This window comes from Anomaloglossus baeobatrachus, chromosome 6 (genome assembly GCF_048569485.1).
Source record: "Anomaloglossus baeobatrachus isolate aAnoBae1 chromosome 6, aAnoBae1.hap1, whole genome shotgun sequence".
Taxonomy (NCBI): Eukaryota; Metazoa; Chordata; class Amphibia; order Anura; family Aromobatidae; genus Anomaloglossus; species Anomaloglossus baeobatrachus.
In genome coordinates this window covers 127166778-127184395 of record NC_134358.1, presented here as the reverse complement: position 1 = coordinate 127184395, position 17618 = coordinate 127166778, and the positions used below count along the sequence as shown (strand labels likewise).

The 17618-nt window shown below is 41.4% G+C and overlaps 1 protein-coding gene across 3 annotated transcripts in view; it reads right to left on the bottom strand.

Moving 5' to 3' along the window:
* Positions 1 to 243: 243 nt before the first annotated feature.
* Positions 244 to 17618, bottom strand: part of ASPH (aspartate beta-hydroxylase) — a 303114-nt gene continuing 285739 nt past the window's right edge. For 2 of the 3 annotated variants that reach the window (XM_075353243.1, XM_075353242.1), the window contains 4 exons: positions 14093 to 14228; positions 12621 to 12712; positions 10234 to 10367; positions 251 to 1107 (listed from right to left, as the gene is read on the bottom strand). In XM_075353243.1, the coding sequence (XP_075209358.1) occupies positions 957 to 1107; positions 10234 to 10367; positions 12621 to 12712; positions 14093 to 14228 (513 nt within the window). In that variant the 3' untranslated portion in view covers positions 251 to 956. Of the gene's footprint in view, positions 1108 to 10233; positions 10368 to 12620; positions 12713 to 14092; positions 14229 to 17618 lie in introns of all 3 variants that reach the window. The other variant, XM_075353241.1, reaches the window with a different exon arrangement.

Below are 17618 nucleotides of genomic sequence, written 5' to 3'. Positions count from 1 at the left end.
ATCAGATTTTGGTTGAGACATGCTTGAATCTGATCAAGAGCATGCCCAGGAGGATTCAAGCAAGGTTGAAGGCCAAAGCTTGATATATAAAATAATAAAAATTAAAATGTAAATGTTTAGAAACAAAACGGTAACAATGCGGTGACCTGACAATCTCCAGAACTATTCATATGCTAAATAGTTGCAAGTCAAATTTATGTATGAGATAGCCAATATGATTGTCTATAAAATAAATGTAATCTCACGCTCAAAGCTGTAGTGGATGGTGAGATATGGAGCCTGAAAGTCAAAAGTTCAAAACTGTGTTACCCTTTTGCTTGTCAGTGTATATACCAGGATTGAAAACATATTTACCTGGCAGGGGCCAAGGATGGGGGACATTATTACAGAATTGGGGGACATTACCCCCATAACAGTGTCAGCAGCAGATCCCCACCATAACAGTGCCTCATGCCCACATTTTTTGCTCCTTCCCCCCCCTATTTTCCGCCTCTAAAACTTAGGTGCATCTTATAGTCCGAAAAATACAGTATACATTTCATAGTGAACAAACCAAAGCTGTGCATTATTCACTATAAGAGCAGCTCAGTATTCATCCATGACATAATAATAGGCCACAGTAAATATCTGGGTAGTGTAAGTAATGGGGGATGCTATTTTCTTTAAAAAAAAATAAAAATAAAATAAAAGTTTAAATATAACATACAAATTTAGAAAACAATTATAGTGGTTTTTCTTTCACAGAAACAGAGTAATAGAGTGTGAAATATATGAGGCGCCTTCAATTAGTCTGTCTTCTAACACAAATCAGTTACATCTTGTATGAAAATAGTATTCAGTAAAAAAGCAACAGAAACACATAGGAATAGGCAGCAACAATGGAAATGTTGTAGGGCTTCGGAGGGTGAGCCCATTCTCCTTCACATATTGGACCCTGTAACCTCTTCTGCCGGTGGCTAGATAGCTGGCAGTGTCCGCCGTTGATGCTGTGACAGCTCTGGATGCCATACGTCCACGATAAATATCAGGCGGTAAGAGTTAGCGTCCTGCCATACCTCGTGTTCAAAGGAATCATCAAATATAAGCACTTTGCCTTCAACCCATGACCTGCAAAATAATAGCAGCAGGTTAACAAGTTTCTATGAGGTTTTTTATCCCTTGTGCTCCCTCCTAGGACCTTACAGTGGATCAGTCACCAGATTTCACAGTACAAACTGCACACATTATTTAATTATTTAATAGATCTCTTAAGGCCCCGTTACACGCAACGACGTATCTAACGATATATCGCCGGGGTCACGGATTCCGTGATGCACATCCGGCGTCATTAGCGACGTCATTGCGTGTAACAGCTCCGAGCGTCTGTTAACGATCAAAAATACTCACCTAATCGTTGACAAGTCGTTCATTTTCAAAAAATCATTGATTGTTGAAGACGCAGGTTGTTCGTCATTCCTGCGGCAGCACACATCGCTACGTGTGACACCTCGGAAACAACGAACTACCGCTTACCTGCGGCCGCCGGCAATGAGGAAGGAAGGAGGTGGGCGGGATGTTACGTCCGCTCATCTCCGCTCCTCCGCTTCTATTGGGCGGCCGCTTAGTGACGTCGCACGAACTGCCCCCTTAGCAAGGAGGCGGTTCGCCAGGCACAGCGACGTCGCTAGGCAGGTAAGTCCGTGTGACGGCTCTTAACAATATTGTGCGCCACGGGCAGCGATTTGCCCGTGATGCACAAACAACGGGGGCGGGTACGCTCGCTAGCGATACCGCTGCGTGTAAAGCCCCCTTTAGACCTGATGAGGCTGGTGTGCTCACAATCCAAATCAGAATGGCTGTATAATTATTGTTTAAAGTTTATATTATGCCCATACAGCCTGACTGACTGTTTGTCAGTGTCCCTTCTCCTTCCTGCAGAGATCTACAGAGATCTCATATTGCTCAGTTCAAGCTGAAGTTGTCCGTCAGGCTGGGTGTGCGGAGACTGGCTACACTTGGATTCATGAGCCCTCATTATTCAACCAGGCTTATTAAAATATCAGAATTATAAAGCTATTCTGATGTCCATTTGCAAAATAAGTATTTCTGTCTCATCAGGTCTAGGAGATCCATGTAATAATATATGGAGTTTGTATTGTCCAATCTGGTCACATATCTGTTTAAGGCGAACCTTCAGTATTCCTGCTTTTTATCTTGCCTAATATCCCAAATACATACCTAATATACTTCAATACCTCACTTTTTCTTACTTTTTTGTTTTATAAATGATGCAAGTGAGTATTGTATCCGTGACCGATACCGCACATTGTAACAGGGTTTACCCAGGTCATCCCTGTTCATATCAGTGGTATCAACATCACAGTAGGTGGATGGTAAACATAAAATTGTGACCCCTAGCTCATTTCTGGGACCCAGATCCCACCTGACCCCACGAGTAGATACAGTAGCATGTAAAGATTTGGGCACCCCTGGTCAAAGTTACTGTTATTAAGAAATAACGTTTGGAACACCATGCTAAGTCTGAACTGGGTGTTTTTTTGCACCCAGTTCAGACTTAGAATGGTGTTCCAAACCTTATTATGTTTGTAGTCTATCGTTTGTGAACCTGACCCCACCCACACCTATCGCCGGTCCACATTATACATATATAGCCTGGGTCTCAACTTCCCACACACGGTAGGTTTTTTTTAACTGCAAGAGAGGACACACATTAGCTAGGGACCCCAATGTAAGAGAATACCGTGACGAGGTGTTGGGGCTCTGTTGTATTGATCAATTCAATAGCTAAATTTATCTTTATTCTTAAAGTTCATGGCAGTTATGCAGATACCATTGTCATATTTTAATTTTTACATATAGCTATTGTATTTTTCATGTCAGTATTCACATAGCAGTTTCCATTTATTCCCCTTGCACTGTCGCTGGTGTGCAGCCCTTCACTTTATATAGTAAAATTACTGTTATTGTGAACAGTTAGGCAAGTTGAAGATGAACTGATCTCTGAAAGGTATAAAGTTAAAGATGACACATTTCCTTTGTATTTTAGGCAAAAAAAAATTACTTTCATTTTTTTTATTTTAAAATTTACAAAAAAGGAAAATGGGCCAATGCAAAAGTAGGAGCACCCTGCATGGTTAATACCTATGGATGCAGCACCCTCTTTGGCAAATATCATAGAAAGTGATGAGCGAATAGTAACTATGGATGTTCGGATTATTTGTAATGAATTCCAAAGGGCTATTCTGGTATTCTTCCGAAAAAACTAACCTAATGCAAGTCAATGGGGAATCCGAGCATTTTTCATGAAGATTTTCCAGAAAAAAACTCAGGTTCCTTATTGACTTGCATTAGGTTCGTTATTCGTGATTAATACTAGAATAATATTTTGGGATTAGTTATCAATTCTCAATTAAGGATTCTTACATGCAAAACCAAGTTTGTGAAGTATGCACCACATTGTCCACGTGTCTCCACTACTTTAATAGCAGCCAGGCATCCTGTCGGTCCATAGTGGGAATGTGGGGGTTTCTTTTTGCATATGTTACTGGTCTACAGACAGTTCTACATTCTATATAGAAGAAAATGGCACTTTCTTCATGTGGATTGAGAGGATATTGGGGTGCACTTCAGGTTTCAAGGCCAAGTAAACAAGAAGTAGCAAGGCACTCCCAAGGTACGATGAAAAGTATATTTATTTATTCATGTGCGTGACAAAACGTTTTCGGCCCAAATTGGACCTTCCTCAGTAGCACTATACATAAAAATAAGATACATACAAGTAAGTAAAAAATAAAAAAGGTGCATATAACACAGAGGACAAGCAAAATTCATAAAGAATACACATATGTAATGATTGTACACTGTTTACAATATTCAAATTCATATTGTTTGAGAATGATAAGGGTAAAAATCCTTGGAAAAAAGGATTTCATATATATAGCAATTACATGCCTGTAATAGTTGTACAATATTCAAAATATTAAAATTCATATTAGGTCAAGAATATGTGGAATAAACGGAAAGAAGGCCAGGGAAAGGAAAAGAAAAAGAAGAGGAAGAAGAGTTATATAGAAAAAACGTGAAGAAAGGGAGGGAGCTGATGATTAGTATGATTGTTTGTGTGAAAGAGAAAGAGGAAAAGATGTGAGGTGTGTGATGTCTTATATTAAAAAATGGCAAAAAGGATTGGAGATTGTCATATGTGTATAGACATCTAGGGTGTAGGATGTGACAGTGTGGTTTAAATGGAGTATTGCAAAGAGAGGTAGGAGTTATGTAACTGTAAGCATCAAAGTAGTAAGGTGGAATGTATAGAAATGTTATGGGGAATATATGTGTTGTGTAAATGAATGTGAAAAGGAAAATTGTATAGAGCTTTGAAAAGAAAAGGAGATTGGAAAAGGTGTAGTGAGAGGTCAATATGGAGTAAAAGGGGAGAAGGGTTGAAGAGGAGTAAAGAAGGCATAAGGGGAAGAGAGATCAATAATACAAGACATGATACAAACAGGTGAGGATACCAGTGCGCTTACTATGTGTGAGGAGAGACGCTGTATGGGCAATCATCCTTATCATTCTCAAACAATATGAATTTGAATATTGTAAACAGTGTACAATCATTACATATGTGTATTCTTTATGAATTTTGCTTGTCCTCTGTGTTATATGCACCTTTTTTATTTTTTACTTACTTGTATGTATCTTATTTTTATGTATAGTGCTACTGAGGAAGGTCCAATTTGGGCCGAAAACGTTTTGTCACGCACATGAATAAATAAATATACTTTTCATCGTACCCTGGGAGTGCCTTGCTACTTCTACCTTCTGTGGTCTACCAGATGTCCGTCATAACTTCCTTTTCTTAATTACATATCAGACAAGAAATGTACAAGTAAGAAACATTTGTATATATTTTTATGGCCTCCTGAAACTTTACGAGAGTCAATTATCTTTAATTTCCGAGCGTCAGCTGCTTAGAGGAGCTCACGGATGATGAGTGCAACATCCGAAAAGCTTGAGGGATCACAAAATATATTAGACTTCAGAATTCTCTACACAAATTAAAGACACAAAAGTTAATTAAGTTCCTAGACCTTACAATAATAAAGGAGAGATGAACAGAATTAGTAATGGGACAAGGGGAGCCCAAATCATGATAGCACTTTGTACGTAGAGAATGTAAGGAGTGAAAATAACAAGAAATACTTGTTATGTGTCACACCACATATTTATTTCTTTTTATTTTCTTATATAGTGCTATTAATTCCAAAGCGCTTTACAGATGGGCGCTATATAAGGGGGCTCCCAATCTAAGGTCCCTAGCTATATGTCTTTAAAGTGTGGGAGAACCCGGAGGAAACCCACAAAAACACAGGGAAAACATACAAACTCCTTGCAGATGTTGTCCTTGGTGTGATTTGAACCCAGGACCCCAGCACTGCAAGACTGCAGTGCTAACCATTGAGCCACCATGCTAACCACTGAGCCATGTTGCTCATGTATTGATACTCTTCTACAAGAAACACAAGATGTGGGGAAAAAAAAACAGATAAACCACCTGGAAAAATAGAAGATTAGCTAAGAGAGTGTGTTATCAACTGCAAGGATGAATACAGTAAAATGTCAGCTTCGTAGGAAGCCTTGAGGAGCGCGGCGATGCTGCCAGCAGTACTTACTTATTTATACCGTACATGCTTCACTTAAGACGGCTACAAGCGGAGTTCAGGAGGCAGACACAGCAATCTGCAACTGTTATCACATTTTACAATATATGTAGTTTTGTTTGCTGTTAATATGTTAGAGACAAAATGCTGCTAATATTTAACCAAAATATAAGATTTAACCCTTGGAATCCCTATCTGCCAACCATCATTTTATTCTCCAAGGACAATACATCACAAAGGCACGGATTCATCAAAGCTTTTATGCCATAAAATTGGCATGAAAAGCCTTTAAAACACACAAATTTGTGAGGCAAAAATGTCGTGACTTTTGGTGTAGTCTTGCTGTTTTTTGCCCAGTTGCAACGAAGTGAGCAAAACTGGGGCAGGAAAGGGCCATGGAAACCCCTGCTCATCAAACTCTGAATGAGTGATGCTGTTCCGTACACCACAATTATTACTCCAGTCTTTGACTAGACTAAGGGGTACTTTGCACACTACGACATCGCCGCTGTGATGTCGGTGGGGTCATATCGAAAGTGACGCACATCCGGCGTCGCTGTCGACATCGGAGTGTGTAAATCATTTTTGATACGATTAACAAGCGCAAAAGCGTCGAAATCGTATCATTGGTGTAGTGTTGGTCATCTCCATAATGTCGCGGCAGCGACAGGTACGATGTTGTTCCTCATTCCTGCAACAGCACACATCGCTATGTGAGAAACTGCAGGAGCGAGGAACATCTCCTTACCTGCGTCCCGCGGCTCACACGGGCTATGCGGAAGGACGGAGGTGGGTGGCATGTTTACGCCCCGCTCATCTCTGCCCCTCTGCTTCTATTGGCCACCTGCTGTGTGACCGTCGCTGTGACGCCGCACGACCCGCCCCCTTAGGAAAGGGGCGGTTTGCCGGCCAGAGTGACGTGTAGGGCAGGTAAGTGCATGAGAAGCTGCCGTAGCGATAATGTTCGCTACGGCAGCTATCACAAGATATCGCAGCTGTGACAGGGGCGGGGACTATCGCGCTCGGCATCGCTACCATCGGTTTGCGATGTCGTAGTGTGCAAAGTACCCCTAAGATTTGTGGTGAGACCCACAAGAAGGTGCATACCATTTTCAGCCTCGCCTGATTCATGGATCTTAAAGGGGTTTACCCACGAACAAAGTTAAATTTAAAGTTCACTTTAACCGACAGATCTTAGAAAAATTATAAGTTCCATAAATGGATGTGTTTAAAAAAAAAATGCCCCTGTGCTGAGATAATCTTATATATATATATAACCCTGCTATGTACTGTGTAATGGATGTGTCTGACTGTACAGGGTAATGGTCTGATCATACCACATCTCCTTGGCAAGGAAGGAAGTAAAAGAGTATAAAGAGATTACAGCACGGGATTGCAAATAATTCTTACTTTGAGGTAAGTAAAATATATCTTTGTACCGTGTTAGCCAGTAGGGATAAAAAAATTGTTTAAAAGAACAGAAAGTCCTCAGTGGTTGATACCTTTTAATGGCTAACTGAAAAGATGGTAATAATTGCAAGCTTTCGAGACTACTCAGGTCTCTTCATCAGGCATGGTATAGCACAAAATCTGAAGAGGTAAACATTTTTTTTAAAAACAGGCAAGGAAATGTTATACCTCACAAAAAGAATCAGCTGTGATCCCGTGCTGTAATGACTGTATAATCTTTTGGGTCCTCCGCTGCCCAGGGGATGTGGTATGATCAGACCATATTCCTGTACAGTCAGACACGGCCATTACACAGTACAGAGCAGGGACACATATATATGATTATCTCAGCATAGGGACATTATTTTAAAACACATCCAATTGTGGAAATTATTATTATTCCAAGATCTATTGCTTAAAATCAACTTTAAAATTATCTTTGTTTGTGGGAAAAACCCCTTTAATAAATCAGACGCCTCACACTCCCCCCTTCCCGCTCAACAAGACTGATGTATAAAATGCCAATTTTGATGAATCTGGGCCTAGGTTTCTTGGCTGACAAGAACTCTGCCTTTTGGCCATGTCTAACCTAACTATTGGTTGAACAATTCTTTTTTTACTTCACCACATATCTGTATGTTTTTCAATAGAAAGAAAGTAATAAACCCATTGAAATCCAACAAGCTTGATCATTCTTTTGCTTGCCATTGGACATCTTTTGAGAGTCAGGAGCCTCTGATCACATCACATAGTTCCACCCCACTCCACCATATGGGGCGTCATCAGCTTCAAGGCGGGCATCCTGCCAATGTCTGCATCACATATACAGGTACATGAGTATAAGGGTACACAGATAAATGAGTACAAGGGTACCAGCAGCGGCTGCTTCTGCCGTCCGATGGCCAAGAAAGATGGGAATATTGGCAATACTTTATTCAGCTCCTCTCCACCTCTTATCTGCGGTAGTAGTGAATCCACCTACAGCCAAAAGGACATTCTCCAATCTGAGCTAAGTGTGTGTTGTTTCTGTTGTAGCTGAGCTGAGCATGTGTTATGTCTGTTGTAGCGAGTGTGTGTTGTGTCTGTTGTAGCTGAGCTGAGCGTGTGTCGTGTCTGTTGTAGTGGAGTGTGTGTTGTGTCTGTTTTAGCTGTGCTGAGCGTGTGTTGTGTCTGTTTTAGCTGTGCTGAGTGTGTGTTGTGTCTGTTGTAGCTGAGTGTGTGTTGTGTCTGTTGTAGCTGAGTGTGTGTTGTGTCTGTTGTAGCTGAGTGTGTGTTGTGTCTGTTGTAGCTGAGTGTGTGTTGTGTCTGTTGTAGCTGAGTGTGTGTTGTGTCTGTTGTAGCTGAGTGTGTGTTGTGTCTGTTGTAGCTGAGTGTGTGTTGTGTCTGTTTTAGCTGAGCTGATTGTGTGTTGTGTCTACAGGGGGTGGGAGGATATTTAGAGCAGCCTGCTAAACTACTTACACGTCCCATCCCTGCTGCATCAGAATTTAAAGGGAATCTATCTCCAGGTTTTTTCTCCCCCATCTGAGAGCAGAATAATGTAGAGACAGAGACCCTGATTCCAGCGATGTGTCACGTATTGAGCTGTTTGCTGTCATTGTGATAAAATCAATGTTTTCTCTGCTGCAGACCTAGCAGTTATACAGAGCTCATGAATATGCTGGACTACATGGCAGCAGATCAAGTAGTCCTCTAAAGATAATCTCCTGCTGATTAAACAGTAATTTTATCAAAACTACACTAAGCAGCCCAGTAAGTGACACATCACTGGAATCAGGGTCTCTGCCCCTATGTTATGCTGCTCATAGATTAGGTGGCAAAAACCTGGTGACAGATTCCCTTTAAGCAAGCAAAGCTGCAGGTTCAAAGGAACTACATGGAAATAAAAAGAATCACAAGCAATATTAAGCAACATGGGTAAAAGATGGTTTGGTTTTTTTAGACATTTTTACAAAGACGAAGAACTCCTTTAATGCTTCAGCATCACATATTTTGGACAATATATGCTTCTAAATTAGTGTAAACAGTTTGGGGTAGGTCCATTTTCTGATTCCGCATGACTGCTCCAGTGCAAAAAGAAAGGTCCAAAGAGGCATGTTTGGGGGAGTTTGGTGTGGAAGAACATGACCAGCAGCACAGAGCCCGGACCTTAACCGCATGTAACAGCTTTGGAAAGAAGTAGAACAGAGAATGCGAGCTAACAAATGCTCTACTGCATGAATGAATGAATGAATGAATGAATGAATGAATGAATGAATGAGAAAATTTCCCACAGACATGCTCCAATACCTTCTAGTAAACCTTCCTGGAAGAGTGGAAGCTGTTTTAGCTTCAAATTAGAGACCAACTCCATATTAAAGGGGCAGCTCTATTTAGAAAATCATCGTCCCAAGCTACAGTTTGTTACACTTGCCTTCATTGAGTCTTGCGCTGAGTCTCTGGTGTGGTTCCCGTTGTTTGATATTAGCTGCAGCGCTGACATCATGTAATCAGTGAGCTTAGCGGATCTGCCCATGCAGATGGAGCGCCCTCCTTAGGACCACTGATTGACTGCTGCCCTGTTTGACTTGACGTCAGTGGCACAGCCAATACCGGACACCCGGAGACTCAGCACTGGACCCAGGAACAGTGAGTAACAAGCAGATTATTAACTTATAACAAACTGCAGCTGAGGACGATCGTCTGAGAGGGGACATCTCCTTTAAAGCCTCTGGATTTAAGATGGCGTGTCATACAATCTCCTGTAGGTATAATGCTGGTGTCCTAATACTTTTGTCCATAGAGTGAATGAGTACTGTATGTATAGTACTAAGGTTTAGTTCACATAGGCAATTTTATATTTTCGGAAAGGGATAAAGAATTTTAGTAACAAATTTTTGGCTGTTAGAATACCAGAACCTCAATGGAAACTTGTCCACAGCTTCTATACACCGCATGTATACCAACTTACGCTCCGGCTCATTTCTTTTGTTTATGTTTGTAAAACCACCCAGCACATAATGCATAAACACTTGATGAATTGGGTAGAAATATTACAGAATTTAATTTGCTAGGAAAATGTAAAGGTAATTTTAAGATCATCAGAAAAGATGTGATATATTAATGCGCAACTGGTACAACATACCTGGTATCATTGGCACATCTTATCTTGCAGCCTTGATTTGGTATAACCAAACCCAAGTGCATTCGTAGTCTACAATTTGTTGGTCCTGTGTGAGGCCACACATGAGTCCCCGGGTGCATTACAGAATATTTAATCTGTCAACGAAAATGAAAGACTTCATTAGGCAAAGAAACAAGGGGATAGAAGCATCTAGAGTTTGTGTGGACACAATGCTGTACAGTCGAGCCATGGCCTCAATGGATTTAAAGACAAATCGAGGTGTAAGCACAATGGATCGCTCACATATGTGTATAATATCCGAAGATTCTCACATGCAAGAGCACCGGATGCGATATCATGACACTCGGCTCAAACTCTGCTCTACACGTGAGTCGAGTGTCATCATTTGCGAGAATCAGAGCACAAGTGAGGAGAAGATGGATAAATTAATTTCTCCATCTTCTCCATTGTCTGGCTAGGTGTATATCGGTCCGCACTCGAATGTCATCAGTGCACTCCGATGTTTTGCACACATCCATTGACGTCAATAGGTGCACGTCGTCCAAGGTATGCAGCCAATCACAGCATGCAGCTATATTTTCTCATGTCAAATCAGCATGAAAAAAAAAACCTCTAGTCAACACTGCCCCTTAGTATAACATTGGAGAGAGTGCTATCATACAAAATATCAGATAGCACTCAACTGAGTTAGGGGTGCTTCACACACAGCGAGCTCGCTGCCGAGATCGCTGCTGAGTCACGCTTTTTGTGACGCAGCAGTGACCTCATTAGCGATCTCGCTGTGTGTGACACTGAGCAGCGATCTGGCCCCTGCTGCGAGATCGCTGCTCGTTACACACAGCCCTGGTTCGTTTTCTTCAAAGCCGCTCTCCCGCTGTGACACACAGATCGCTGTGTGTGACAGCGAGAGAGCGACAAATGAAGCGAGCAGGGAGCAGGAGCCGGCGTCTGACAGCTGAGGTAAGCTTGTAACCAAGATAAACATCGGGTAACCAAGGTGGTTACCCGATATTTACCTTAGTTACCAGCCTCCGCAGCTCTCACGCTGCCTGTGCTGCCGGCTCCGGCTCTCTGCACATGTAGCTGCTGTACACATCGGGTTAATTAACCCGATGTGTACAGCAGCTAGGAGAGCAAGGAGCCAGCGCTCAGTGTGCGCGGCTCCCTGCTCTCTGCACACAGCGCTGGTAACTAATGTAAACATCGGGTAACCATACCCGATGTTTACCTTAGTTACCAGTCTCCGCAGCTTCCAGTCGGCGGCTCCGTGCAAGCGCAGCGTCGCTTGCACGTCGCTGCTGGCTGGGGGCTGTTCAGTGGTCGCTGGTGAGATCTGCCTGTTTGACAGCTCACCAGCGACCATGTAGCGATGCAGCAGCGATCCTGACCAGGTCAGATCGCTGGTCGGATCGCTGCTGCATCGCTAAGTGTGAAGGTACCCTTAATGTGAGCGAGCACTCAGGGATATATTTGAGTCACACTTTAAACTGATCACAAGAAGTCAATAGGATTTACTGAGAGCAATACAGTTATATATTTAGGAGAAAGGAAGTTCTGGCTATGGTCTTCAAAGATAAAAAATCTGACTCCTTTATTTTAGAAGGTTGGGGTCTAAGGGGTAAAGTTTCTCCTTGTGGGCTGGCATGCCAATATGGGGAGACTTAATAACCTTTCAGAAGGTTAAAACTCAATATAATAAAAAAACATCCAAGTAGAAAAGAATAGATTTAGGAGCTCATATGACTATTCTTTTCTTCGTTTGTTTTTTATACCATGTAAGATTTTAATTTTATTAAATAAAGCATTCAGATTCTTTATCTCTAAAGACAATTGCTGGAACTTCCTTTTTTCCTAAATGTGTACTTATATTGGGGCATCCATTATCCGCCTGGGATCCATTGCCATGCATCGTCCACGTGGCATGAAGTATTTTCAGATATTTTGTTCTTGGAAGGTGAGCTGGAAAAAATGTTTTCTTTTTTCTTACATTTAATGAGAACACCCCCCCATATGTACAAAAAACATTAAAAAATACAACGCTACAATGGCTATACCTGATTGTAATGAGCTTTTTTTAACCAAGGGATTCAAAGCGCACCCTGACAAACTCTTGGTGATATGTGAAGTTGTGTAGCGGTGGATAGTGTTATTGTCGGTAAATATACAGCATAAACGCTACAAAAATTGAGGGCTTAAATTGGCATTTTGCAGCGGTCATTGCAGCAGAAAAGTGAGCATAAACCGTTGGGGGCACCAGAGTGGCGGGATGTCTACCCGTTGAGCTTGGATACCTTAATTATTTGAGACAATTTTCTTTAAATTTCAATTAACCATTTTATTTTTCCTGATACAACAAAGGGTTTATTTTCTTCAGCATCATCTCTTACCTGTCCTCTGCGGCATCCAGTGGACTCTGGGAATCGTTCTAGCAAAGCGCATGTCTTAGGCGCGGCTTTACAAGATTTCTCATTTTTTCGTCCTGTAAAACATTAATGAGTAAAGGCTAGAAAAATCGAATACCAACACTACTTCATGACTCTTTCCATAAATCATTTGGATTTTAAATCTTTATATGGGAGTTGGACAAATAGGAACTAAAAAATCAAAGTGAAGTGGATGGACAAAAATTAGAAAAAAAATGAGCACAGCTCAGGCCAATTATAATGAGTATACAGCAATACCAGACAAAGCCCACTAGGCAAGTGGTACTGTTTTTAGAAAAAATGTTTAATATTTTTTACGATGTTCAATTCTAGCACTATAACTGTTATAATCCTTCCAATTGTTTTATTTTTGTTTAATAAAAAATACTTTAGGAAACTTAATATATTTGCAATACCATCACCAGTGAGTTCAGAAGACGAAAAACAATTATTTTGGCTTCAACGTTATAAATATACAGTATACACTACATGTATACTGCACCAATAATGTCACAACATAGGATAATGGATGTGATTCCATTGGCATTCTACGATTATATTCCTAAGGCGAGCATTGCATGGCCTATAGGTCACCTTATACTGGATGGGTACAAGGAAAAATGTTCCCACAAAGATAAAATAATGCACACAGCAAAAGAACAACAAGTAACCACAAAACTCTCTAGATAAAATTGAGATGGGACTTTGAGAGGGTGTCCACTATTTTATCCTTAGGATAGGTCATCCATGTGTGATCGGCTGGGTCACACACCCCACACCCCTGCTGATCAGCTGTTCTCGGTGCCGGTAGCAGACAGACGGAATTGCTCAGTTCTGGAGCTGTCCTGTCTTCTGATAGTGGCCAAGGACGAATACTGCACATCCGCCTTCCAATCACATCAATAAGAGGTGGATGTGCAGCACCCGATCGCGGCCACTATCAGAAGACAGAGCAGCTCTAGAACTGAGCATTTCTCACGCCGCCACTGAGAACAGCTGATTGGCAGGGTTGACCGGTGTTGGACCCCAGCAGATGAGACATTGATGACCTATCCTAAGGATAGGCCCTCACTTTTAAAGTAGAGGACAACCTCCTTAATTTCATTGTTGATGCCACCTTTCAAACTCCACAGTCATAATCAACTGTACCTTACCCTTATGTTGGCCCTGCTATTCCTGCTGCCCTGGTACTTCTCCCCATGGGCATTTTTGTCAGGCTGACCTAAAAGGACTACAAGGTTATAATAAACCAGATAGAAGAAGACATTTAGTGGTGTCATTAATGAAGGAGAAGGTAGCTTCCTTTTGCATTTCATTGCATCCCAGCATAGCTGGTAGCTTGGGACACATGGAGCTATTTTATTTACCAACAACTGGGGGCTCCTCACCAATGGAGCCCATCTAAAAGTGGTAGAGGCACTACATTAAATGGTTACCTTGCTGCCATAATGTGTATTGGCTCCAGTCACCCTTTTCTCTAAGGTTTTCATCTTCAGGAAGAAAAAGACCTTTAGTTGGATCCATGACGGCAAGGCCCTCATCACGAATCGTCTTCCAGTTGGCTTCCATGGCCTTCATGAGAGAAAAAAAGAAGGTCAGACAGAACATCACCAGAACCGTAATAAGCAGACTGCTCTGTATATATCGTACATCTATTGTGTCCAGCCATTATACAAGAATCAGATCTTAATAAGGATCTGTTAGAGACAAAATAAAGCTTTAGTTATTTGGTTTCACATTGAAACAAAGTATTATTGTGGATGTGGAGCAAGTAACTGGCTGTGAATAATAACACAATAGATGTTTGCCTGGACGCCGTGGCTCCGGCTTGCTCATTGGTATGCAGAAGACACCGCACCAAGGGAGAAATCTTATCACTGCCTACAAATATTAAAATCGCTGTAGGAGAAAGTGAAAGACCATTTACATATCTTATTGAAAACAAGGACTGGAAATATATTTCAGATTCTGGACACTCTTTCCGTAATGGAGCAGTAATACACCAATCTTATGGTAGGTCGGCTTATAATAGAGATGCTAATATCGTTCATGACACATCGCTATGTGAGAGATCCTGGAGGTTGTCAGCAGAGGAGATGTGCGAGATAACAGACTGATCATGATGACAGTCATTTTTTGGGGGGGTGATTTTCAGTTATCCTTTTGAGTATTGCACTCAGTCTCTCTCGGGGCTGAAATGTCTGGTAAAGGTAGATAATATATGTATAGCTACAGCAGCTGTTTTCTGGGACGCACAATAATGAGTATTACAGACAATGAAGCACATACCACAGCACATATTTCAGACAAAAGCGCTGCTTGGTTACTTCTAAAATCCACTATTGCCATCATCTCAAAATTACATTGTTCTCTACATGTTAGAGGGAAAATAGTGCTCACAACTGACATACCAGGTGCCAACCTTCAGATATTTGGCCTGTACATGGCACTGTAGTGCCAAATAGTCCCATCAGTAAAGCAATATTCACATACGGACTTACCCACCGTACTGGCAGGGCCCATGAGTGCTATGATGCTGAAGACTGCCCATGACAATGTCCTGCAATTAACGCGATAGAGAACTCATTGAAATCAGATCTATCTTTATTCAACTGAGTTAATTTTCTGGCTGTTGAAATCTATATGCAAATAGCAAAGTTCCTTTATACAAAAATGTAACAGACCCCAGAAGAAGCACACTGGCGAAACGCGCATCGGGGTAGTGGGCCATTATACGAAGAAAAGTACATTGCGGTGAATGACTCTTTTCACCTTATAGATGGGGTGTCACATGATTACTATACATGTGTCACATGATTACTATATATCCTTGTTAGGCTCTTTAGTGCAGTCACAAATCACAGCTTTGTACACCACCTATAATACTGCATGTGGCAAAACATCAGCATGTCCTTATAATATGGAATATATTTTATCAATTGTTTGTTTTTTAATGATATTTATCAACAAAATTATTTTAAACGGTTTATAATGGTTTCTCTTTTGAGAGATACAGATGGTCTTTTGTCTCTCTCTAATATCTATTAAAAATGGAACAGCTCAGAATTTTGGATATATAAATATAATGAAGGACATTACACTTAAAAAGGCTGGGGCTACATGGACAAGAAACACACTGCACAGTCAAAGATCTCGCTATATAGCTGACACCATCGTAGCAATCTGCAAGTTAGCCGCAAAAAGTTTAAATCGTTTTGGGTTTTTGCAACTTGCTTGAAGTCTTTTTGCAGTCTTGACAAATTGACCCCATGCACTATCACAACGCTGTGATGTAGCAACTACATAGTTTGATCTTTAGTCAGCCTACGCGTTCCACGACCAAAGTCACTGTGTAGCACCAGGCTAATGATTGCAGAGCTTTCATTGGTAATTAGGATCCATTCTGATGTTTTGTACATGGGTCTTTGAATTGTTGTATGACTTTGCATCCACACAGAATTATCCACATACAGTTAGGTCCAGAAATATTTGGACAGTGACCAGATCTTCGTGATTTGGGGTCTGCACGGCACTATTTTTTATTTAAAATGAAACAACTGAGAAGTAATAAAGTGAAGACTTTCGGGTTTAATTAAAGGGGTTCAACAAAAAAATCCTGTGAAAAGTTTAAGAATTAAACCATTTTCCAGGGGCTCAAAAGTAATTGGACAAATTCATTTCACTATAAATAAAATGTTCATTTTTAATACATTGTGGAGATTCCTTTGCAGGCAATAACTGCCCGAAGTCTGGAAGCCATGGGAATCACAAATGCGGGGTTTCCTCCTGTGTGATACTTTGCCATGCATTTACTGCAGCTGACTTTGGTTGTTGCTTGTTTGTGGGACTTTCTGCTTTAAGGCTTTTCTTAAACATGTGAAATACACTGACAAACAAAAGGGTAACAATTAGAGATGATAACTGGGACCAGAGGGTCCCTGTTATATTTTTTAAAAAAAACTTGGTTCCAATCCAAAATCCGGTCCCAGTATAAGTTTATGGGGATCAGAAACCGGAGACTAAAGATGTTGGTAGAAGGGATAAGGAGATAGGAGCGTGCGCAATCTACTTACCGAAGATCTTTCATGACGGCAAGCTGCTTCCAGGTCGCGCATTCACTTTAGGAGCAGCTAATTAACCTTCAATGAATATACACTGCTGTCCCCGCTCACCGGTGCCTGTGATTGTTGCAGTCAGCTGCGCCCCCACACTGAGTGGCAGCATGTCTGCATGTCAGCTGACTGCTTTCATTCACAGGCGCTATTGCGTGCCTATATCGTAGGCTGGGGTCACACTGGCGTATGGCATCCAATGCAAAAGCATCGAAGGTGATATGCTAATGACCCTCGGCTCCGGGTCTGCTGTAAGCATAGTCCGAGTGTCATATGACTGTGACCCGATCCTGCGATTGGATGACAGCTGTGGAGGAGAGGGAAGGATTAATCCCCCCATCTCCTCCATTGTCAGTCTATGCATATATCACACTGCACTTGGATAACATTCAAGTCTGATGTTTCTCTTGCACTCATAGACTTGTATAGGTGCGAGCGATAAGAGACTTGCAGACAATCCCAGCATGCTGCAACTTTTTGCCCAGTCCAATTAGGGCTGAGGAAAAACTCGCAGATGTGAGTTGCAGCATAGTCTTACATGGGGCCGAGTGCAATGTGAGATTTTCTCACTCCTCACATGCAAGTTATACCAGTACGGTAAAAATAAATAAATAAAAAAAATTGGCATAGGGTCCCCCCGTATTATGATACCCAGCACAGATAAGGCCCATGGCCACAGTCTTCAGCCCCAGCCCTGCGTTTATCTTAGCTGTGTATCAAATTAAGAGGATGCTGCATTTTTTTTTTAGTTACATTTTTTTAAAAAAACTAGCATGCTGTCCCCCCAATTTTAATATCCAGCCAAGATAAAGGCAGACAGCTGGGGCTGGTATTCTCAGACTGGGGAGGG